Source organism: Bubalus bubalis, chromosome 1 (assembly GCF_019923935.1).
Source record: "Bubalus bubalis isolate 160015118507 breed Murrah chromosome 1, NDDB_SH_1, whole genome shotgun sequence".
NCBI lineage: Eukaryota > Metazoa > Chordata > Mammalia > Artiodactyla > Bovidae > Bubalus > Bubalus bubalis.
The window spans coordinates 109,624,346-109,647,886 of NC_059157.1; the positions used below are offsets into that span (position 1 = coordinate 109,624,346).

At 39.4% G+C, this 23,541-nt stretch overlaps 1 protein-coding gene across 2 annotated transcripts; it reads left to right on the forward strand.

Annotated features, from left to right (window-relative positions):
- The first annotated feature begins 2,803 nt into the window (after positions 1-2,803).
- On the forward strand, positions 2,804-23,463 carry TIMMDC1 (translocase of inner mitochondrial membrane domain containing 1). Of its 2 annotated transcripts, none has more exons than XM_044942201.1 (7): positions 2,804-3,104; positions 6,563-6,728; positions 9,979-10,067; positions 11,004-11,071; positions 16,396-16,474; positions 19,764-19,874; positions 22,087-23,463. In XM_044942201.1, the coding sequence occupies exons 1-7, from the start codon at positions 3,064-3,066 to the stop codon at positions 22,235-22,237; spliced, it is 705 nt and encodes a 234-aa protein (XP_044798136.1). In that variant the 5' UTR covers positions 2,804-3,063; the 3' UTR covers positions 22,238-23,463. The 2 variants fall into 2 exon arrangements, with proteins under 2 accessions (XP_044798136.1, XP_006057676.1); XM_006057614.3 differs by having other exon boundaries at positions 2,807-3,257; positions 22,087-22,745.
- Positions 23,464-23,541: the final 78 nt, after the last annotated feature.

A 23,541-nucleotide genomic window follows, 5' to 3' on the forward strand; every position in this document is an offset into this window, starting at 1 on the left:
CAAGGGCAGTACCTAGAGAACCTAGGAGGGAAAGGGAACTTGACACCTGGGGGAAAGCTCATGATGGGGCAAGAGGCTATTGAGTTCTGTGGGCAGAAATCAGCAAGAGGTCTGAGGGTAGAATAGTGGTGGTTCCAGGCAGTGTGGTGATGGCACTGAAGTTTTTCCAATCCTTTACTCTAGTGGCAAAGGTATATCCTGGGGAGGAGCAAGCTGAATGTGAAACAGAGTGGTCCAGGTGAATTGAATAACACGTTTTGGTTTAATGCTGCTCTGAGACCCTTCGAAAAAACAGACCATAGAAAAGGGAGAGTATTTCCATAGTGGTAAAGGAAGGTAAAGAGAAGGGGGCAAAAGAGGATGAGATGGTTGGATGGCATCACCAAGTCAATGGACATGAGTTTGAGCAAACTCAGGGAGATAGTGAAGGACTTGGAAGCCTGGCGTGCTACAGTCCGTGGGGTCACAGTCAGACACGACTTAGCAACCGAACAACAGGAAAGGAAGGTAAACCCCAAGGGCTTGGAGCAGCAGGAGAGTAGGAGAGTGACAAGTAGTCTGAGGAGCTGAGGTGGAATAGCAGCAACAGTGTGAGCAGGCCTAGGATCTGGAGACTTCTTGAGTGATCAGATGACAAAGGGAACCTTAAGAAAGAGGCTTAGTTACCCAAATGAGAAGGCAGCTATGGCTTTAGCAAAATTTGCCTGTTAATCTCATTTGTATCTATAAGGTAGTGAGGGAGCGTTTAAGTTGTATATAAATGATTTCAGTAATACCTGCCCACACTCCCACCCTCCAATTAAAAGTCCTCCTCATCCCAGAATGATTGTGGAGTCATCTTAAGCATTTAGATTTTCCACATGTAGACTAGAAAGATTGCACAGCCATTTCCTTGAGCTTTCGCCTTGGGACTTTATATGGTGCCCATCTCTGCCTGTATGGGTTAGGCAGCAATCTGCAGCCAGAGCCAGGAGTCAAGGGATCTGAAGTCTTGATTCAAAGACATGTGAGTGTAGGTACTGGAGATACAGAAATGCACATACATGATCCCCGACCTCAAAGTTAGTCTACTGAGACACACAGTAAAGAGGAAAGCATGATGCAATGTAGTAAATGCTATGATGGGAACTGAATCTAATCCCGTCTCCCAGATACCAGAGATCTTCCTGGCGCCGCGACTAACTCAGCTAGTCACTGTTATCAGTCAGTTCCCAGCACCCTATCTATAGAATTCCAGATGTCAAATTCCAGAAATCTATTTACCTTATCTCACTAAAGAGTGTAACAGTTTAGACTTAAACCTAGAAAGGAATAAGGATGAGTAAGGATTGGCAAGGAGAATACGTATGTTTGATTGCTGCTACTGCTACTGCTAAGTCACTTCAGTCGTATCTGACTCTGTGTGACCCCATGGACCGCAGCCCACCAGGCTCCCCCGTCCCTGGGATCCTCTAGGCAAGAACACTGGAGTGGGTTGCCATTTCCTTCTCCAATGCATGAAAGTGAAGAGTGAAAGTGAAGTCGCTCAGTCATGTCTGACTCTTGGCGACCCCATGGACTGCAGCCGACCAGGCTTCTCCGCCCACGGGATTTTCCAGGCAAGAGTACTGGAGTGGGGTGCCATTGCCTTCTCCGATGTTTGATTGCTGGCAGAGCTTAAATGAAATAACACAAACCAGTTTGAGAATATTTTAAATACGTACATTTTAATAAGAACTATACTTTGAAGGGGGCAGGAGGAGAAGGGGACGACAGAGGATGAGATGGCTGGATGGCATCACTGACTCGATGGACGTGAGTCTGAGTGAACTCCGGGAGTTGGTGATGGACAGGGAGGCCTGGCATGCTGCGATTCATGGGGTCGCAAAGAGTCGGACACGACTGAGCGACTGATCTGATCTGATCTGATACTTTGAAGTATATGTTAATGAAAGCTGTAGTGGCAGGATATTATTGCTATTATAACTATTAAGTCAACACCTGGTAGAAATTCCAGAAAGTGTCCTGCCTTTTGAGAAACAGTAGCCATATAAACTAAGGGGAGTAAACCCTATCTTCTGGAGCCCAGAGCGGATTTCTTTTAAAAAGTGTTCTGGAGATCTCGGGGCACCCGGCACCAATACTCCTCTTCAATGCCTCGGTCTTTTCTGAAAACCAGAATGAACCCCGTCCAGCCTGGGAGTCTGTGACAGAGTAGTTTAGGATGCATTTGCCCAAACTGCCTTCCCCTTTCCGTACTCCACTTGTAATGAATACCGCACTTTTTCTTCTTCACGGCATTCTGCTGTTTTAAATGGCTTCCCTGATAGCTCAGTTGGTTAAGAATCCGCCTGCAATACAGGAGACCCTGGTTCGAGTCCTGGGTCGGGAAGATCCGGGCAGGACGCAGAGGCTACCCACTCCAGTACTCTTGGGCTTCCCTTGTGACCTAGCTGGTAAAAGAATCCGCCCGCAATGCGGGAGACATGGGTTCAATCCCTGGGTTGGGAAGATCCCCTGGGAAAGGGAAAGGCTACCCACTCCAGTATTCTGGCCTGGAAAATTCCATGAACTCTATAGGGCATAGGGTCGCAAAGAGTCGGATACGACTGAGCCACTTTCACTTCAGCGTAAGACCACATCTTCCCGCCTGCAATCTACCTACCACCGTGCTTCCCTGTCACAGAAGGGTGAGAAGGACGGAACCGGAGGTCAGACTGCGCTGAGCTTGGCTCCTTGCCACTACCTCATTTCCGGGGGGCTGGCCTGACACCGTCCCGCCCCCAAACGGAAGTGTGTTCGGCTCCGGTTCCGGCTTTGCCCAGTCCCGCAGCCTTTGCCCTTGTTGGGGAGGGACTTCCTGTCTCGTGTGTCATAGTACCTTCAAAGTTAGGCTTGACACCGAGGTCCTGTGTGTCAAGCGGTGTGTCGGCGAATACGGCCGCAGTTTAACTCGGGACTACTGTAAAGATACTCTCCCATTCCTTCTTGCAGTTACCCTCGCTCATCCCCCACCGCACTTCCGTGAGGCCTTGGCCTCCTAAGCGCCCAAGCGAGTGTCTGTCGACAGGTTCGGAGAGGGTCATGGAGGCGCGGCCGCCGGCCCCACGGAGCTTCCTCTGCAGGTCGCTGAGACCTTTTCCTCGGGTCTTTGCTGCCGCAGCTGTGGCCGCCGATCCCAAGGCTCTTGTAGAGGACCAGGAACTGTCTTCCTTCGTCTCAGAACCCCAGTACCCGGAATCCGGATGGGACCGCCTCCGGGAGCTGTTTGTCAAAGAGTAAACGTGCCTACGGTCTGTGGGGAGGGGCTACAAAGGAGGTGACCTGCAGCCTGGATCATCTGGGGCGAAGGACCCCAGGGTGGTGTGATTTATTTTTGCGGGATTTGGAGTTTAATATAATGTACCTCAAGCTTGTATCCTAACATTGCTATTTGGTAGTTCTATTGATTGACAGGCCGGTTTTCAGATGGAGAGGGTGAGACTAACTGAAAGTAAGAACTTTTAGGAATGTTTAGGGAATCTAAACATAGTCTTTAATATAATCCCCTGACTTTACAAATTAGAAGAATTAAGAGTAAGCTATTTAGTGACCCTAGAACCAACATCTGGAGGACTCCAGTATTCTTATTCGTGTATCACTTGATCCCAGATTCTGATGCTTCTTCAACAGTAGCCCTCCTCCCCGCTACAAAAATGGAGGTTGGAGAGAGAACACAGTTGTTAAAATTTTTACTCTGCCAAATAAGGAATGTATAAAAAAATAGTAGCAACTGTTGTTGCAAAGATATTAGCTGGATTCACAAGTAAAGCGGTGTCAGAATAAATGATAACCCTTTCAATTGAATTAACTTTAATGGAAAACTCAGGATAATTAATTTCATCATTTTTATTCCTCACTTACCGGTAAAAGTTTTCCCTTTTTATGAAGTACTTAACCATGTACTGATGGACAGGGAGGCCTGCTGCTGCTGCTAAGTCGCTTCAGTCGTGTCCGACTCTCTGCGACCCCATAGACGGCAGCCCACCAGGCTCCTCTGTCCCTGGGATTCTCCAGGCAAGAATACTGGAGTGGGTTGCCATTTCCTTCTCCAATGCATGAAAGTGAAAAGTGAAAGTGAAGTTGCTCAGTCGTGCCCGATTCTTAGCGACCCCATGGACTGGAGCCTACCAGGCTCCTCCGTCCATGGGATTTTCCAGGCAAGAGTGCTGGAGTGGGGTGCCATTGCCTTCTCCGGATGGACAGGGAGGCCTTGCGTGCTGCAATTCATGGGGTGGCAAAGAGTCGGACACGACTGAGCGACTGAACTGAACTGAACTTCCTATATACTACACTGTAGTATCAACTGGTTAACTTAACATTGAAGCTTTATTATGTTGCTGAAATAGAGCAGGGGAGCCAGTGGAATTGTATTTAATTACTTTCTTTAGATTTCATCATCTTATTTTAAAGATAATGAGGCCGCCCTTCCATTGGTCATTCCAAATTTATTTGAGATACTTGTGAACGATCCTATGTAGTACACAACAGAAAAGGTTTATTTTTGTTGATTTATTTATTTTTAATTGGAAATAGTTGCTTTACAATGTTGTGTTAGTTTCTGCCATACAGCAACATGAATCAGCCATAGGTTCCCTTCCTCTTGAACCTCCCCTCCCAACCTCCCACCCCATCCCGTCTATGTAAGTTGTCACAGAGGACCAGGTTGAGCTCCCTGTGTTACACAGCAGCTTCCCATTAGCTATCTGTTCACTTTACATATGGTAATGTATATATTTCAATTCTTTATATACATTATATATAATGTATATATGTCAATTCTTCCTACCCTCACCTGCCCCTGCTGTGTCTATAAGTCTGTTCTCTATGTCTGAATCTCTATTCCTGACCTACAAATAGGTTCATCAGTACCATTTTTCTAGATTCCATGTATATGCATTAATATATGATACTCGTTTTTGTGACTTAACTTCACTCTGTATAACAGGCTCTAAGTTCATCCACCTCACTAGAACTGACTCAAATTCATTTGAAAAAGGTTATTTTGATCAGCTTTATAAACCACAGAATGTTGGAGCTGAAGGAAACTTGAAAGATAATTTAATATAACTTTCATTGTCCCCTCCATGTCATGGGTGAGGAAACCAAGGTTCAGAATGATTGTGATCTACCTGTAGGTCACTTCGCAGTGGATAACAGAACCAGAACTACAACCCCATTGTTGCTACTTATGGTCTAGGTCCTTTCCACCACTTTTCCCTGTTTGTTTACCATTCATTAGTTCCTAGGCCCAATCATGTAACCCCATAGAGTGTCTGTTGATATTATGAAGAAAAAATATTGCTATGTCATGGAATTTTTCAGAGGATGAAAAAGAGGATATCGTATGCATTTCCTGGCTTGTTAAATCTTAAGCTCTTTTTTCATTTTCTCTTTTCCGAGTTCTCCCACTTTTTATGTAAATGTTTTTGGTTTTATTCATTATATAAGATAAAATATAAAGTTCAGATTATAGCAGTTTTTCCTATTGATATAAGAATTCATTTCTTAAGAAATTTTATTTAGGTTTCTCTCTTGTATATGTGGGAACTATAAGAACTCACTGATTCTGATTTCAGAAATGTGATTGTTAGAATTAGATAAATTATATAGAATTAGAATTAGATAAACACTTGTACAGTCTCAGAAGAAAGCAAGTTAGCAGTTTGTAAAAAATTAATATTCAGTAGTTTACTTACATAGGAGGACCATTACTTCTAGTAACTAAACACTTACAAACTTAGCTGTTTGTTAGAGCAATTTCCAGAGGACATCTTGGAAGCTGCAACATAGCTTCTAGTTTCTAATGCTTTTGAGATCAATAGATTGAATGAAATGGTAGCTTTTCCCATTTATTTTAGGTTGGTCTGTGCTGCCCACTGCATCATGAGCTTTCTCATTCAGTGGTCTTCAATAGATAGTACAGGCCCATCTGAGCATGACATAAAAATTAAATATTCAGAAAGATAAAATTTTGGGTTTTTTTACACATAGGTATTCATTCTTGCATACATTGTCCTAAAATCTCATAAGTTTTTATAATTTCCAAAAGTTATCTAAAAATTCAAAAAGGTAATTGTTAATTCTGCATCCAGTTTACAAATTCTTTCTGTTTCCAAGGATATAGTATGGCTGTAAGAGTCATCAAATAAAATAACCCTTTAAAAAACCTTTTTATTGCAGTATAAATAAAATATGCACCTAGAAAAATGTACATAAGTATACCTGTCAGTGACTTTTCACTAAACATAGGTCTGTATCCAGCCCTAAGAGACTGTTAACAGTGTCCCAGAAGCTCCCCCTTGTGCCCCTTCTCTGTCACTGCCTTCCTAAGAATAACTACTAATTTAACTTCTGACAGTTTGACTGAGATTTGAGCTACTTGTAATATAATTATTTAATTCATCAGAAGATTTAATTGGTTCTGTCCATCATGAAAAATTTAAGTCCTGTTTAGCATTTGGGATAATTCTGATCAAACTGTCTTTTGGAGAGCAGTATCCATAAACTAATCCCAAACAACATTGTCTTTTTGATGTTTTAGTGAACAGCAGAGAACTTCAAAAGAACTTCAGGATATTTACAAGGCAGCAATTTCAGCAGGCATCGTCGGCTGGGCATATGGGGGAATACCAGCATTTATTCACGCTAAACAGCGCTACATTGAGCAGAGCCAAGCAGAAGTTTACCACAACCAGCTCGATGCTGTGGTATGTACTGGTGTTCTAATAGTGTTTGGGGACATGCCAGTTTTAGCTGCTTACTTTATACTTAATCATCTAGTTAGGTAGTAGGGTTGAGAAGATTCAGGAAACAAAGTCTGTTCTCAGCAACAATGGAAGTGCTAATGCTAGAGTGCATACTCAAACTTTGTGAGACCACTTTTCTTACTAGAATCGATCACCACTATGGCTCTACTTTCTGAAATATATTTCTAATCTCCTGATAAATCATCAAGGCTCAGCTGTAGTAAATTTATCCTATTCACAAAACCTGTATGCAGTACACTAGCTCACACTAAAATAATCATTAACATTTAGAGCTTTACAGTTTGTTGAGTGCTGACTCATTTGCTGTATCTGACATCTGTATATCAGTTCTGTTGTCCTAGTGAGGAAGTTATGGCTCAGAATTTTTTGTTTTTTAAAATTTGTGGTTTTTTTTTAATTGTGTCAAGTTTTAAAAGTTGCAAAAGTAATGCCAGTGTCCTGTAATGTCCAAGAGGGATTGGTTCCAGGACTCCTGTGGATACCAAAATCCACAAATGCTTGAGTCTTTTATTTTAAAAAAAACCGTAGTACCATACGTCCTTCATATCCATGGTTCTACTTCCTCAGGTTCCAAATCTGGGGATACAGAGAACTGACTGTACAAAGAATTCCTGTACACCTTTCAGTCAGATTCCCCAAATGTTAACATTTTACCACATTTGCTTTCTTATTATCTCTGTATAAGGCATGATTTATTTTTTTGTGAACTGCTTGGGAATATGTTTTAGACATGGTGAGTGCTTCAGCATATATTTCCTAAAAAACAGACATTTTCTTACATAACCACAATATTATTATGCAGTTCAAGACATTAATACTGATAGAGTACTATTATCTTATCAATGGACTTTATGTAAATTTTGCTTATTGTCCCACTAATGTTATTTTTAAAGTAAACAAGTTATTAAAATTTTTTTTCTGGTCCAGGATCTAGTATTGGATCAGATGTTGAATTTGCTTTTTGTGCCTCTCTAGTCAGTCTCCATTAATTTGGAACAGTTTTTCTATTGTTTTTTGACTTTTATGACCTCAGTATTTTTTAAGACTTGGGCCTTTTATTTTGTATTGTAGAATGTCCCACAATTTGGACATTTGATGTTTTCTTGTGATTAAATTTCACGTAAGTGTTTTCACAGGAATACCCTACAATTGGTACTGTATCCTTCCCAGTAAGTAATGATAAGAAGCATGAGATACCTATTTGTCCCTCTACTGGGGATACTTTAATCACTTAGTTAAGATGGTCCCTGCCATGTTTATCCACTATAAAATGATTTGAGTTTTTCCCTTTGTGGTTAATAAGTATCTTAGGAATACTTATTAGATACTTTGAGACTATTCAAATATCCTATTTTTCATCAATTTTTCACCCTCTGGTTTCAGTATTCAGTGCTGATTCTTTCCTAAAATAGTTATTACTGTGGTGGTAACCAGCCATTTTGTAATCCCATCGTCCACGTATATTTATTGGTTAATATTCTGCTGTAAGGAAGAGCTTTCACTTTCCCTCTATTTATCTGTCCATTTATCCATTTATAATTTATTCGGTGTGGACTTGTTGACTTTTACGTTATTCTATGGTTTTATAATCCATTATTATCATCATTTATTTTGATACTTGGCATCGATTTAGACTGTTGGAATCTCTTCAAGCTAGCTCTTGTGTCCTTTTGATGATGTCCCCATTAGGCTTTGAGCACATCTTTACTTTGGAGCACAGCATGGTTTTTCTGGTTCATCTTTTTAAGCACCAGCCTTGTTTCTTTTAAAATGGTATTTAAATGACTCAGGGAACTCAAACAGGGGCTCTGTGACAATCTAGAAGAGTGGGATGGGGAAGGAGGTTTGGGAGGGAGGGGACATGGGTGTACCTGTGGCTGATTCTTGTTGATGTATGACAGAAAACCACAAAATTCTATAAAGCAATTATCCTTCAATTAAAAAAAAATAAAGTGGCAAAAAGAAAACGGTATTTAAAAACCAAGATCTGGGGCTAGGCATGCTCATTGCTACTGAGGTATGATGGTGTCTAGGCAGATAGAGCTAGGAAATGTGTATGTATGTGTGTGATTTATATACACTTTCATACATATATCTCTGTTTCTGTATTTGTCTACCTGTTTACTAAAAGCCATGAATTTGCGCTGATACCTTTCAGAGAGGTTTTGACTTGCCCAGTATCATATAGTAGTTAAGACTACATCTAGGGATTCTATCACAGTCTTTAAAAATCTAGGCTTTACCTTCACAATATTATGCCAGACTTGCTTCATGGTGGTTAATGAAAATGAGTGGTGGAAACAGACAACCTAACTTCCAATTCTGACTTTATTCTTTATTGGCTGAGTGATCTTGATTAGAAACTTCCTCTTTATGCCTTTTAACACCTGCTTGAAGAAAATGTAAAGATTAAATGAGGTAATATGTTAGCAACTTTTATGTAGAAGGTGGTCAGTAAAGATTAGGTTTTTTTCCTTCCTTTCTTCCTCTCGTGCACATCTGTATTACTTTAATCCTTACCATTTATAGTTTACTCAGTGTTCCTTCTTTATTTTCTGTTTTTTCTTTTCCCCGCAATTTCTTGAAAAAAAGCATGTCTAATACTGATTTTGGAAGGACTGAGGCTAAAGCTGAAACTCCAGTACTTTGGCCACCTCATGTGAAGAGTTGACTCATTGGAAAAGACTCTGATGCTGGGAGGGATTGGGGGCAGGAGGAGAAGGGGACGACAGAGGATAAGATGGCTGGATGGCATCACCGACGCCGATGGACATGAATCTAGGTGAACTCCAGGAGTTGGTGATGGACATGGAGGCCTGGCGTGCTGCAATTCATGGGGTCGCAAAGAGTCGGACACGACTGAGCGACTGAACTGAATTGAACTGAATACTGATTTTGTATCTGTCATAGTATTTGTCATATAAATTCTTAGTTGCTATTTAATTGATGAATTACTTGGTTGACACTGCATTTCTTAGTTCCTTTTATACCCTGTGATAGAATAGAGTGCACATGGTACATTTGCTTAAGTTTCAGTAATTGAAGAATGATAATTTCTAGAGATTTTCTATTGTTTCTATCTATTTAGGTGTCCCTACCTATTTCCTAGCTGACATTCCTCCACCACAGTTTTAGAATAGGGAAAGTATCAAGGTGTCTTGGAACCTCACAGCCTTTTTATTAACTTTAGCAATCGGCCCATCGTGCTGCTACACGAGGCTTCATCCGGTATGGCTGGCGCTGGAGTTGGAGAACAGCCATGTTTGTGACTATATTCAAGTAAGTTCTCTGAATCTCATAAAGGATTTTAGGTATTCTTTTAGGAGCACATTGTTTTAACAAATGGAATTATAAAATCTAAACACCCATATAAAAGTAATCTATGATACCTTTTTCTTAAGAACTTTTACCTATTTATGCAAAAGATTCGTCCAGCTGTAGTTTTGTGTCAATGGGTGATGGTCTGCCAGGCTTCTCTGGTGGCATAGCAGTAGAGATTCTGCCTGCTGTTGCCGGAGATGTGGGTTTGATCGTTGGGTTGGGAAAATTCCCCTGGAGGAGGAGGAAGCAACCCATTGCGGTATTCTTGCCTGGAAAACTCCATGGACAGAAGGAGCCTGGAGAGGTATAGTCTGCTGCTGCTGCTAAGTAGCTTCAGTCGTGTCCAACTCTGTGTGACCCCATAGATGGCAGCCCACCAGGCTCCCCCGTCCATGGGATTCTCCAGGCAAGAACACTGGAGTGGGTTGCCATTTCCTTCTCCAATGCAGGAAAGTAAAAAGTGAAAGTGAAGTCGCTCAGTCGTATCCGACTCTGAGCGACCCCACGGACTGCAGCCTACCAAGGCTCCTCCATCCATGGGATTTTCCAGGCAAGAGTACTGGAGTGGGGTGCCATTGCCTTCTATGGGGTCGCAAAGTGTTAGACATGACTGAGCACCTTGCACAACTGAGCACGCATGCACATGAAGGCCTGCCAACTAGTATCAAAATAGATACAGGGTTGCTAAATCAGAGGAATTCTGCAGAACTTTACTTTACTTTTCTGTTGCTTATTGGCATATTATAGCAATCTGAAACACACTCACTGAAGGAGCCTGCTGGAACCAGGGATTGACGTAGTAGGCTCGTCTAAACTAACACCTATCACTTTAGTGAAAGTTAAAGTCAAGAAGGTAATTGAGATATGCTTTAAATTTTGTTTTCTTCTTCTTAGTACAGTGAACACTGGTCTAAACGTTTACCGAAATAAAAATGCCTTAAGCCATTTTGTCATTGCAGGAGGTAAGACATTTTTGTTCATATTTCAATCTCAAATATGGTTTAGGAAACATATAAGGACTTATAAGTCATGGCTACTGAATTCTTTGGTTGGCTTCTCATCACATCTCATTTAACATTCATGCAAGATATATGGAAAATGTGCTTGGTCTTTGGTATATTTAGTGAACAAAACAGAAAAAAGTCTTTGCCTTCATTGAGTTTTATCATCTAATGTCTATGGGATAAAACAGGTTGCTATGATAAAAAATAGGTGGGGAGGTAAGATCTAATGTGGACAGACTGATTTCTAAGGAAGTGACATTTAAGCTGATAGCTGAAGAATGGAAAAGAGCAGGCTTTGCAGAGAAGAGTCGCCTAAGCAGGGGTAACGTCAAGGGTGAAGGCTCTAAGGTTTCTTAAATGTAGGATAATATGACTGCAACATAGTGAATAAGGGGAAGAAGTGGCTTGAGAGAATTGTGAGGTGAAGTAGAGAGGAGCCAGATTTTTTATAAGAAATTAGATTTTGTTTTAAAGCGCTCTGCCTCTGGTAGACATGCCCTCTTGAAAATGAACATTTTAAAAAAGTGTTGAATATTTTAATTACATTTCTAGTACAAATCCAGTACATTTACCGAAATGTAAATGAAGTTAACTGCCATTTAGATGCAAACATTCACTAATTCATGTATATTCCCTCACATAAAAAAACATACATATACTTCACATAACAGTTTTTTACTTTTTGTTTGGAAATAACTTCAGGCTTATAGAAAGTTGCAAAAATAAAAGGAATACAGGAGCACCATGAGCAGTATCCTTTAGTACAAAGATTCTGTTACTGTTAAGAACTTTTTTAAGCTCCCCACCCCATGCCTATCCTGTCTCTATTTTTTTCCCCATCAATTTGCCATGAAGTGATGGAACCAGATGCCATGATCTTAGTTTTTGAATGTTGAGTTTCAAGCCAGTTTTTTCACTCTCCTCTTTCACCTTCATCAAGAGGCTCTTTAGTTCCTCTTCACTTTGTGCCATTAGGCTGAAGTGACAGACTTTATTTTCTTGGGCTCCCAAAGTTACTGCAGATGATGACTGCAGCCATGAAATTGAAAGACGCTTGCTCCTTGGAAGAAAAGCTATGACAAACCTGGACAGTGTATTGAAAAGCAGAGGCATCACTTTGCCAGCAAAGGTCCGCAGTCAAAGCTGTGGTTTTTCCAGTAGTCATGTATGGATATGAGAGTTGGACAGTAAAGAAGGCTGAGCGCCAAAGAATTGATGTTTTTGAACTGTGGTGCAGGAGAGGACTCTTCAGAGTCTCTTGGACCGCAGGGAGAGCAAACCAGTCAATCCTAAAGTTAATCAGTCCTAAATATTCATTGGAAGGACTGATGCTGAAGCTGAAGCTCCAGTATTTTGGCCACCTGATGTGAAGAGCCAACTTATTGGAAAAGACCCTGATGCTGGGAAAGATTGAAGGCAGGAGGAGAAGGGGGCAACAGACCATGAGATGGTTGGATGGCATCACAATTCAGTGGATGTGAGTTTGAACAAACTCCAGGAGATAGTGAAGAACATGGTGTGCGGCAGTCCATGGAGTTGCAAAGAGCTGGACATGGCTAAGCAACTGAATAACAACAACCACCCACCTCTGGCTGCAAAGCATGTGGAATCTTAGTTACCTGACTAGAGACTGAACCCAGGCTATTGGCAGTTAAAGTGCAGAGCCCTATCCCCTGGACCGCTAGGGAATTCCCAGTTATTAACATTTTAGCCCATTTGCTTTATCACTTATGCTCTTTGTTTTAGGTGCACTCTCTCTTTTTCTGTGAATACACAGGCAAACACATATACATAATTTGAGCTTAACATTTTAATGAAAACATTTAAAAACATGAAATGAGAAATAGGTATTAATAGCATTGGAGCAGCTAGAACTTGCCCTGTTTTAACTTGTGAAAAATTTTACATGGATATTCTATAGTGCCTATATCCAAAGAAAACTCTTGTGTTTCTGCCCTCACTTGCTCCTATTTACTCCTGCCATATGTTTTTTGTCATCTACTCTGTTAAATTCCAAAACTGGAAATCAGTTAATGATGTGGTTCTGCCCTTTATGTCCCCTTTCCGAACTTCTGATTCTGTCAGTCTTATTTCTTAAATATTTGGACTCTCTCACCTCCTCTTTTCCCACTGCTACTGCAGGTTTTCCCTCTTTCTCATCTTGGTTTGCTTCAAACCTCTACTGTTATCTGACTCTTTTTGAAATATGAGTATGATTTTAGCACTTTTCTGCTTCAGATTCTTCCTTAGTTTCCTATCACACTAAGGTTGACTTTTTTTTTTAAGGTCGATTCTTGACCTGACCTCCATGTACCACTCTTGCAAGAGCCTTATAACCTACTTTGATTTCTCAAACCCAGCATATTCTTGCTTTACAGGAATTCTTGCTTGAATCCACCTTTCCACTCCCATAACTAATTTTATTCAGCTCCGTACTTAACACATGTCTTTCAAGGTTGAGTTCATCTGTCTGCTTCAGCTTCCTCAGAGGGTTCTTCTAGCTCTAAGTTTCCTATCTTGTGTATCTTTACCCTGTGTTCTCATAATTCACTGTGAACAGTTTTATCAAAGCATTTATAACACTGTGTTGTAGCAGTTTACTTGTTTTGCTTCCCTACTAGACAACTTCCTAAAATTCAGAGAAAGTGTTTGCCTTTTATGTCACAATTGTTTGATAGCAGGGTAGAGTAAAGGTTTCTCGATTGAATGTAAATATTATTAAAATAAGAATAGAGAAATAAATATGATAGAAAATATATTTTTATCTCAAACCAGCAACCAACATTAAAATAAATAATATAACACTAAAATTAAAAAAAAAATTATCCTGAAGTTAGAATCAGGTAAGGACATCTTCCCTCACCACTATTAGTTGGTATTTGTTTGAACACTTAAAAAAGTATTTTCAATATCCAGAGAGCTTGGCAAATCCTTTCCTCCAAAAGTAATAATAAAGTTGGACAAAATTATCAAAAACAACCCCTTAAAGATTCTGGAACTGAGCAAGGGCACATAACAAATTGAGAAGCATTTATTTAAGAATTTCTACTAAATCTTAATAAGAACAATGGAAGTCTGTAGTGTTTCAGCCTGAGGCTGCTCCCACCTAATGCCCAGCTCCATGATACAGAAGTTCCACAAGTGCAGGGCAGGCTGGGAAGACCAATACTAATGTTGGAGATGACTGACTTGATTTGGAGCAGAGCACAGAAAATTCTATGCCTAAGGGTGTTGCTGAAAACAATAGCAAACACTTAGGAAAGAACAACATCACACAGCTAACTGGAGGTTTTGGTGGTGTTTGGGGCAAGCAGTCAATTAGTGGATGAAGTAGAATTCTACCAAAGACATCCAGAGAACCAGAAAGCCAACGGAGACTTCATTAAGAACCTACTAATCCCCAGAACTCCGGAAAGTTACCTGTCTGTGTAAGCGCACTCAGGAGAGACTGGTAAGGGCCCTAGCAGGCTGCTTATCTGCTTTATTGTGTAAGGCCTCATGAACACAGAAAGTAAAAGCCAGATTTATAAACTGCCTAAACCTTGAGTGCGTTCTTCAAGCCACAGACAGATCCACTGACAAAAGGTGACAGCCTTACTGGCTTAAAATGTGTACTGGCTGTCTGCCAAGCTAGTGTGATTCCTAGGAAGCCAGAAATAAAAGTAACAACTGAACAGAGACCTCTACTGGCTGCAATCTACTAAACAAGAAGACTAAGACTCCACAGACTTGTTCCAGGCAAATCACTATAGCAAAGAACCACAGCCATGCCCCTATAGGAAGATACTCCAGCTCCAAGAAGCAGACAGAAGACTTCAAGCGTTTACAATAATTAAAATGCGATGATAGTTATCAAACAATATATCACTAAAGATAGAAATTATTTTTAAGAGTCAAATGAATATTCTGGAGTTGATAAATACAGTAATGGAAATTAAAAATTCACTGGAGAGAAGGCCCTCAACAGCCAGTTTGAGAGAGCATGGGAGAATCAATGAACTTGAAGATAGATTGATATAGGTTATCTTTTATGAAGGACAGAATTTTTAAAAATGAAGACAAATGAATAGAGCCTCAGAGATCTGTGGGACACAATCAGTTCAGTTCAGTTCAGTCCAGTCGGCCAGTCATGTCCGACTCTGCGATCCCAAGAACCACAGCACGCCAGGGTTCCCTGTCCTTCACCAACTCCCGGAGTCTACCCAAACTCATGTCCATCGAGTTAGCAATGCCATCCAGCCATCTCATCCTCTTGTCCCCTTCTCCTCCTGCCCCCAATCCTTCCCAGCAGTAGGGTCTTTTCCAAGAATATGAATAATGGAGAGGAAAGGAAAAAAAGGGAAGAAAAAGAATTTTAAGAAATTATGGCCACAGACTTCCCAAATTTGATGAAAAACATTAATCTACACATCCAAGAATCTCAACAAACTCCAGGAAGAATAAATGTGAAAAGATTCACACCTAGACACATAATAGTTACACTGTTGAAAGATAGAGAAAAATCATGAAATAGAAAAGTTACAAAATGAATATATTATACTTAAATAAGAAATATAAACCTCAAATGTTAATGTTTAAAGATGTTACCACCTGAAATGGCATTTGTTGTTTTGTGCATGGCGAAAGAGGAAAATGAATGGACATCTTGGGTGTACAGTCTTAGTGGTGAGGAAAAAGGACCTATGCTCCAGCCACCAGGTGGCAGTGCCGGCCAACTGCCCACTTGCAGGTCTGCTGGAGAGGTGACGCTTAGCAGCACAGAGCCGGTGAGGCTGAGGACGTCCCTGGTGGTATGGCCTTTCTACTGTAGGAGGCATGGGTTCTATCCCTGGTTGGGGAACTAAGATTCCACATGCCGTGCAGTGTGTCCAAAAAGAAAAAAGAAAGGGCGAAGCTGGGGGAAGACATGAACTGCAAGTGGCTAGTGAAGATTTTTATTGTTTATTTGGAGAAAACGTTCCTTAAAGCAGGAAGAACTAAAAGAGGTAGAAGTGAAGAAATAACAGATTTTTAGGGTGAGGTTGGCAAAAAAGCAGAATGAGAAGAGGCTGGGTCCATAGAACTGACTGAGCAGTTCTGTTAGTTTAAGGGACCTTTCTTCCTTTGAACTTGCAGAGTGGATAAGAAGCTGGCCGTATGGGAAGTCTAGGTTGTGGTGATATATTAATGTTGGGTTCAAAAAGCTTACTTGGAGATTTATGTCCTTATAGAAGGAACATGTTTAAATGGAACTCTGGTGTTTAAAAATGATTTGATACTGCTCTTTGTTTCTTTTAAAATAGCTGTCACAGGAAGTCTTTTTAGAATAAACTTAGGCCTGCATGGCCTAGTAGCTGGTGGCATAATTGGAGCCTTGCTGGGGTAAGTATTAACATATTTTGACTCTAAATTAATATAACATTAATTCATTAATGCCTTGCCTGTTAAAAATCTGAATCATTTCTAAAGAACAAATTTAATCCTTAGAGGATTTAATCCCATAAAAGATCTCTAGTCTTGTATTGAGTTTCCCTGGTGACTCAGTCAGTAAAAAATCTGCCTGCCGTGCAGGAGACCAGGGTTCAATCCCTGTGTTGGAAAGATCCCTTGGAGGAGGGCATGGCAATCCATTCCAGTATTCTTGCCTGGAGAATCCCCATGGACAGAGGAGCTTGGTGGGCTGCAGTCCTTGGAATCACAAAAGAATTGGACGTGACTGAGTGACTAAGCACGGCACAGCACAGTCCTGTATTGGTAGTAGCTTTGATTGTCCAGTTCTGATTGTATCCCAGTTGTTGATTTTACTTCTGGTCTTCACTGGGTAAAAACTGTTTAAATATCATTAACACCTGAAACTGAGGTTTGAACAAAGATACTTATAAAGAGTAAGAAAAAGGAATAAGGAATGGCTAACAATCACATTAAAAAAAAAATGGGGTTAGGTTTGTTTATTTAGTTTAATAAATTTTAAGACTTTTCTTCTCCAACTTTTTACTTTGAAACATTTCAAACCTGTAGAAAAGTTGAGGTAATTAGTATGTTGAACACCCATATAACCTTCACTTAGATTCACCAGTTGTTCACATTTTTCCATATTTGTTTTCTCTCTCTCAGTATTTGTGTGGGACATGCGTATATTTCTTTTTGTTTGAACCATTTGAAATATTTGAGACCTCACAATTCTTCAGCCCTAAATATGTCAGCATGTATTTCCGAGGAGAAAGAATATTCTCCAATGATTTCACAGTACAATTATCACAATAAATGATTTACCATTGATTCAATACTATTTAAGATAAAGTCCATATTCAGAATTCCTGTTATTACAATAAGGCTCTGTGTGTGTGTGTATGTGTGTGTATAATATATAATTTTGTAGAATCCAGGATTAAATTGTATTTTGTTGTCATATCTCTTTAGATTCCTTTAAGCTAGACTAGTTCCACACCTGTTTTTCCCCCAGAATATTTCTCAGTTTTGTATGATTATCTCCTCCTGATTAGATTTAGGTTTAATGTTTTCATCAAGATTACAACATAGGCAAAGTTGTGTCCTTCTCAGTGTATGTCAAGAGGCATATTATGTTACCCCTTGTAAGTGATATAACTTGATATATTAGTTTTCTGTTGCTGTGTAACAAATTAACCACACACTAAGAAGCTTCACTATCCATTTATTATATCATTTTCCTGTAGGTCAGAAGTCTGGATGGGCTCAGATGGGTTCTCCTTAGTATTTCACAAGGCTAAAATCAAGGTGTTGGTCAGGCAGGCTCTTACCTGGAGGCTCTGTGGGAAGAATTTGTTTCCATAAAATTCAGATTGTTGACAGAACCATTGTGGCTGTAGGTCTGAATTCCCTGTTTCCTGGGTGGCTATCAGGGACCACCTTGTTCCTAGAGGCATCCACATGCCTTCTCCATGCCCTCTCCATGTTCAGACCAGCAGCCAGCATGTTGAATCCTTCTCATACTTTGAATCTCTCTGACTTCCATTCTGCCACCAACTGGAAAAAACTCTGTATTCAGATGGTTTACACAGATAATCTCCTTTTTGATTAACTCATTCATCTGATCAGTAACCTTAGTTACATCTGCAAAATCCACTTTGCTGCATAACATAATTTAATCATGGGCATAATTTCTGATCATATATTCATATTTGAGAAATTAGGGTAGGAAATTTGGGGGGACCATTTTAAAATTCTGCCTAGCACATTTGGTATCTACTAAATTTCGCCACTGCAAAGTTATCTTTTTCCATTGTGTTTAATAAGTAATCTGAGGGATGAGGTAGTGTGAATTATCTACTGTCCAGCCATCTTTTAGTGGTTTTAATGATCCATTGATGATCCCTAATGTAATAAGTTATTATTTAATATAAAACTGGTTACAAAATGTTGATTTGCTAGTTTTGTCATTTCTTCTGTCTTTATTAGTTGGCATTCACCTGAATAGAAAGAAGAGTTCTCCATCACCTTCCAAATTTGTGTTAAAATTCATCATGTGATGATCTGTTGCTCACTTTTGTTTTCTTGTTAATATACCAACTTGGTTTGAAGGGGAAAATTGTTGAAATTAGCTGCAAAAGTATGTTTTTATTGTGGTTAAAAAACACACATAACATAAAAATTACCATCTTAACCACTTTTAAGTGTACAGTTCAGTAGTGTTAACTATATTCACATTGTGCAACAGGTCTCCAGAACTTTTTTGTCTTGCAGACCTGAAACTCTGTACCCATTAAACACTGTGTTCCCTTCCCCCATCCCCACACAGGCTTTGGCAACCACCTTTCTACTTTCTGTTTCTGTGATTTTGGCTACTCTGAGTAATTCATATTAGTGAAATCATGTATTTTTCCTTTTGTAACTGGTATATTTTGCTAAGCATAGTGTCCTCGAGTTTCATCCATGTGACAGGATCTTCCTTTTTGGGACAGCATAACATTCCATTGTATATACAGTTCCATATTTTGTTTATCCATTCATCATCAACAAACATTTCCACATAGCAAAAATAATTTTTTAAATGTGGTTACAATGTTAAGTAAGGAATTTAAGTTGTAGCAGAGTCAAAAACTCCCTTCTCTTTGAAAATATGAACAAAACCCTCATCATTACTGTGATAATTGTTATGTAAGTCATTTTCTCAGTGGGTAACTATTGGCATTCTGGGTAAGACAGTTGTGCCAGACTCTTGAATTTTAGGATACTTTGGCAGCTCCAACCCCTAAAGCCAGTAGCATCCTTCTCCCAACCAAAAGTACCCTTCACATTTCTTGCCCCTTACAGGGTCTGGTACCATTCCTGGTATGAATTTCTTTTCTGAGAAACCTTCAATATAAAGCTGCTAACTAGAACTTATAAATATATTTTTTACTAGTTTATTTATCTTTCATGATTAAAAAAAAAAAGAGCCAATTTATAGACCTGTTGTTTTTATACCAGTTAAATTTAGGATGTTGCAATAATTGTTTTTCCTGTTATTCGGACCAGGAAGGAAATTATCTTAATATTTTTTAATTGACAAGGATGCTTTAACTGTCAAGTGTCCCTGCACCTGTCGGTGAGCCAGTGGTTTGCTTGGTGTTCGTCGTGCCTGAGCAGACTCTGTCATTCTGCATGGTCTCACGTCTCTTTCTTCTAAATGTTCCCTCTGTCTCCTCCTCAGCACTCCTATAGGAAGTCTGTTGATGGCACTTCAGATGTACTGTGGTGAAACAGTTCAGGAGAGAAAACAGAAGGATCGAAAAGCATTCCAGGAGCTGAAACTGGAAGAACGGTAAGGAGTGTGTTAAGACTGGATTGTTTGGGCTTTCGTGTCCGCAGACTGATGCTTTCTAAAACAGGTACTCTAAATTGCTGCTCAAGTCAAAGACTTTCTTTTTACTGAGTCTTTCACTTGGTACCCTACTTGGTCTTTAATATCTTTAATTAAGGAGAATGGAAAAACGAAAGATACTAAATGAGAACCTTTCCTTAGATACTTTTTTTTTAAGTTAAATGTTATAAATCTTATTTGGTTGCATATTTTTTCTTTTCCTATGTTTGTGACTGCATTGGAAATTATATAAAGGAAATGAAATGAATAGCAGTGAGTGAGTTTTACTTGGCTTTACTTAAAAGGTGATATCCTTGTTTACACATACGTCTATGAACATTACATAGCATGTTAGGTCTCCACATTTAATTATTATACTTCTTGCTGTGGCTTCAATAGGTGTTAGGTACATATAGTGGCTGTTCACAGACTAGATGCTACTGAGAAAGATGCAGACTATCGCTTGTTCATATGAGTCTCTCCCTGGGATCCAGTGATGGCCAACTTCCTGTTATTCTTTGTAAGATCATCGTAATAGTCTGCCGTCTAGCGCTTTGGTACAAATGATTCTCATGGTTCTGCTTCCTGCCCACTAAGATGACATCTGCTGCTGCTTCTTTGGTAGTCTGGTAGATAAGAAGTCTTCTTTTTCCCTTGGTTTTATTTGAAACTTCCATTTGTGCTACACACACACACACACACACACACACACACACACTCACATAGACATACATGGAAATTCTTAATATCTATAGATCTGTTGTCTAAGGACTTAGGTACTATAGGAGAAAAAGCATTGATTTGGAGCCAGTGAAACCTTGAAAACAAATCTTAAATACCAGTTAGACTATTAATTCTATGAACACAGATGTTTTCCTTAACTTCAAGCCATCAGTTTTCTCAGCTGTTGTAAGGGCAGAATCACACCACAGTGATGTTTGTTCTGTTCCTTCTTCTCCATAGTAAGAGGGTGAGTGAGATATGGAGCTATTATAAAGCACTTAAAATTCTGAATGCCAGCTTAAAATTTGATATTATGGAGGGTTAAAAGCATAGAAGCATTAGCTTATTTCTAGTTCTTTAGGTGTCATGAGACTTCTTTTTTAAAAAAGAATCTTTGAGAAAGGAGTTGGAAAAGTAAGGAAAGTACATGATTATTTGAATCTGATATAGGAAGTTATAGAAGAATTAACATTTGGAAAAATATGAATAGTATTCCAGTCAGAAAAAGGAAGCCAGAAAAAGAAAGTTAGAGAAGTTGATCAGTTATTTAGAGAAGGAAAACCTCAAGAATGGGTAAAAAACTGGGTTTATAGGAATGAAAGAGTGTTTTGGCAGAAGGAAGTAGTGTCCCTGTGTCAGTGTCAGAAGTGTTTAGGTTATTTATATGTATATAATATATATGTGGTATTTCTGAGGACAGTTAATAAATAGTTAAGAACTTTTTAAATGTCTGCTTCTTTGCTTGAAAATAACTATAGTATAGAGAAATCAACAAAGTGAGAATCTAAAAAATTGCCTTAGCAGAAAATATAGAACACTGGCTATATGTTCCATAGAGACATAGAAGAATAAATGATCAAATATTCTTATGAAAGTCATAGGTGACCTTGATAATCACTTAAAGAAAGGAAGACACTAATACTTGACTTAGAAAAAGAACCAATCTCTTATTTGAAAATTAGATATTTTAACTCCTAGTAAATATACATCTGTAGTGGTGTCCTGACTTCTCTGTATCAAGATTACCAATGTTATAACCTTTGTGCATGTCCTACAAGATCTGTCAACAGAGTTTAACAGAGTGGCAGGGGGTTTCACATCCCCCTAGGCCCTGAGGGCAAGAGCACAGACTGGTTCCAAGGCTCACACACAAGCTCAAGGTGTTTTAGCAACTGCAATTCACTGCTGGGAGAACTCTGGAATATCTTAAGGATCAGAGCTACTGCCTTGGCAATGTCCATTTTGGTACTGTGAGACTCCTACAAGGGGCTTGTAAGTGAAACAGGTTATGAGAGAGGAGAAAGTCTTGTACTTGAAGTGCAAGGAGAAGTATTTGCTCATAAGTTGTAGGAGAGAATAAGATAAATACTATCTTTCTTAAAAAAGAAAAACTTTAAAAGCCAAAAAATAGAACAGCACTTGCTATATCTTTCTTGTACTTTCATTACAGGAAAGCCAGACTACAATTTACTGAGCTCCTCCCTGAAGAAATTGAAAGTAATTTACAGAAAGATCGATCCAAGGATGACGCTCAGAAAATTGAAGCACTGCTAAATCTTCCTAGAAACCCTTCATCAACAGATAAACAAGACAAAGACTAAACATGCTCTGGACTTGAAATTCAGTGGAGAGTTGAAGAGAGCTATGTCACCATGTCTGTAGCATGCCAGTTGCTTGGGCTGCTGACACATGTAAGCACTGGCATCTGTAGTGGCACAGTGACTTGCTCTTGCTTTTTTTTAACCAAAAATTGGGCTCTTGTACTCTTAACTTTACTCTTCCTTAGATTTAAGTACATATTTGTATCGATTGATCAATATAGATTTCCTTTCTCTGGATTTTACAGTAGTAAATTAAGATTTTCAAAAAGATTAAAGTTGAATTCTACAGGTTGTAAATTTATTCTTGTAACCCTTTATAAGAGTACTGTAGTGATCACTAGGAGAAGGAGAAGAAAGAAACAGGTAAGGCAGATGATCTGTGAAACCCCTGTACCCTTGGGTCCTAGAAACAGTAAGGACCTAAATGTGTAGTTGCGTTTGATTTTGTTTTAATACAAATCAGAGATGGTTTCTATGCCATTTGAAATAAAATAAAACTTAACAAAAAGGAAGTAGATAAGAATTATTAAAGAAACAGCCTGACCTTGTTCTCTCACCCAGTAATGCTGACAAGTATGTCTGCTGTAGTATACAAGAGCTGCTCAGAATACACTTGTCTCTATGCTTCCGGAGCTTGCTGCCTGAGAAAGAAGCTGCCCTGCAGAGTATAACTTTTACTAAATGAGAGGGCAGAATGGTTGAACCAAGTGTACTGCAATTAGAAAACTGCTAGTGCTTTGTTTTGGGGTTAGACCTCTTAGTTCCTACTCTGACAACATTGTTGTTCCCGTGAGCAGTGTTTGTGAAGCAGCCTAGAGTAGTGGCTAAAGCTGTAGGCTCCGGAGGCAGACCACAGGCTTGGAATCTCAGCCCTGAGGCCTCCATGTGACTTACAGCCAAGCCATATTACTTTAGGTCTCAAGTTTTCTCATCTGTTAAACAGTATGTATCTCAGAATAGATACTAAATGAAATGATGTGTGTAAGACATAGCACAATACTGTGGCACACAGGACATTGTCTAACAACAGATATTAGCAGTTAAAAGGATATGAGAACCTCTGCACCAGCATAATCATCCCATTCATAAATTGCTGACAAATTGGCAGTTTATTGTTTTATTCATGCCCATGTATAGATTAAATCCTCCAAATGGAAATTATAAAATTAGATGGTTGGTTTTAAAATAATTTTATTAATAAAGTAAAATATAACTCCTTTAACACATTTATTAAATGTAAGCAATAATTTACTATAATTTATTTAAAGTACAAATAAGCTGTCTCTTAGGTTTGTACTGGCTAT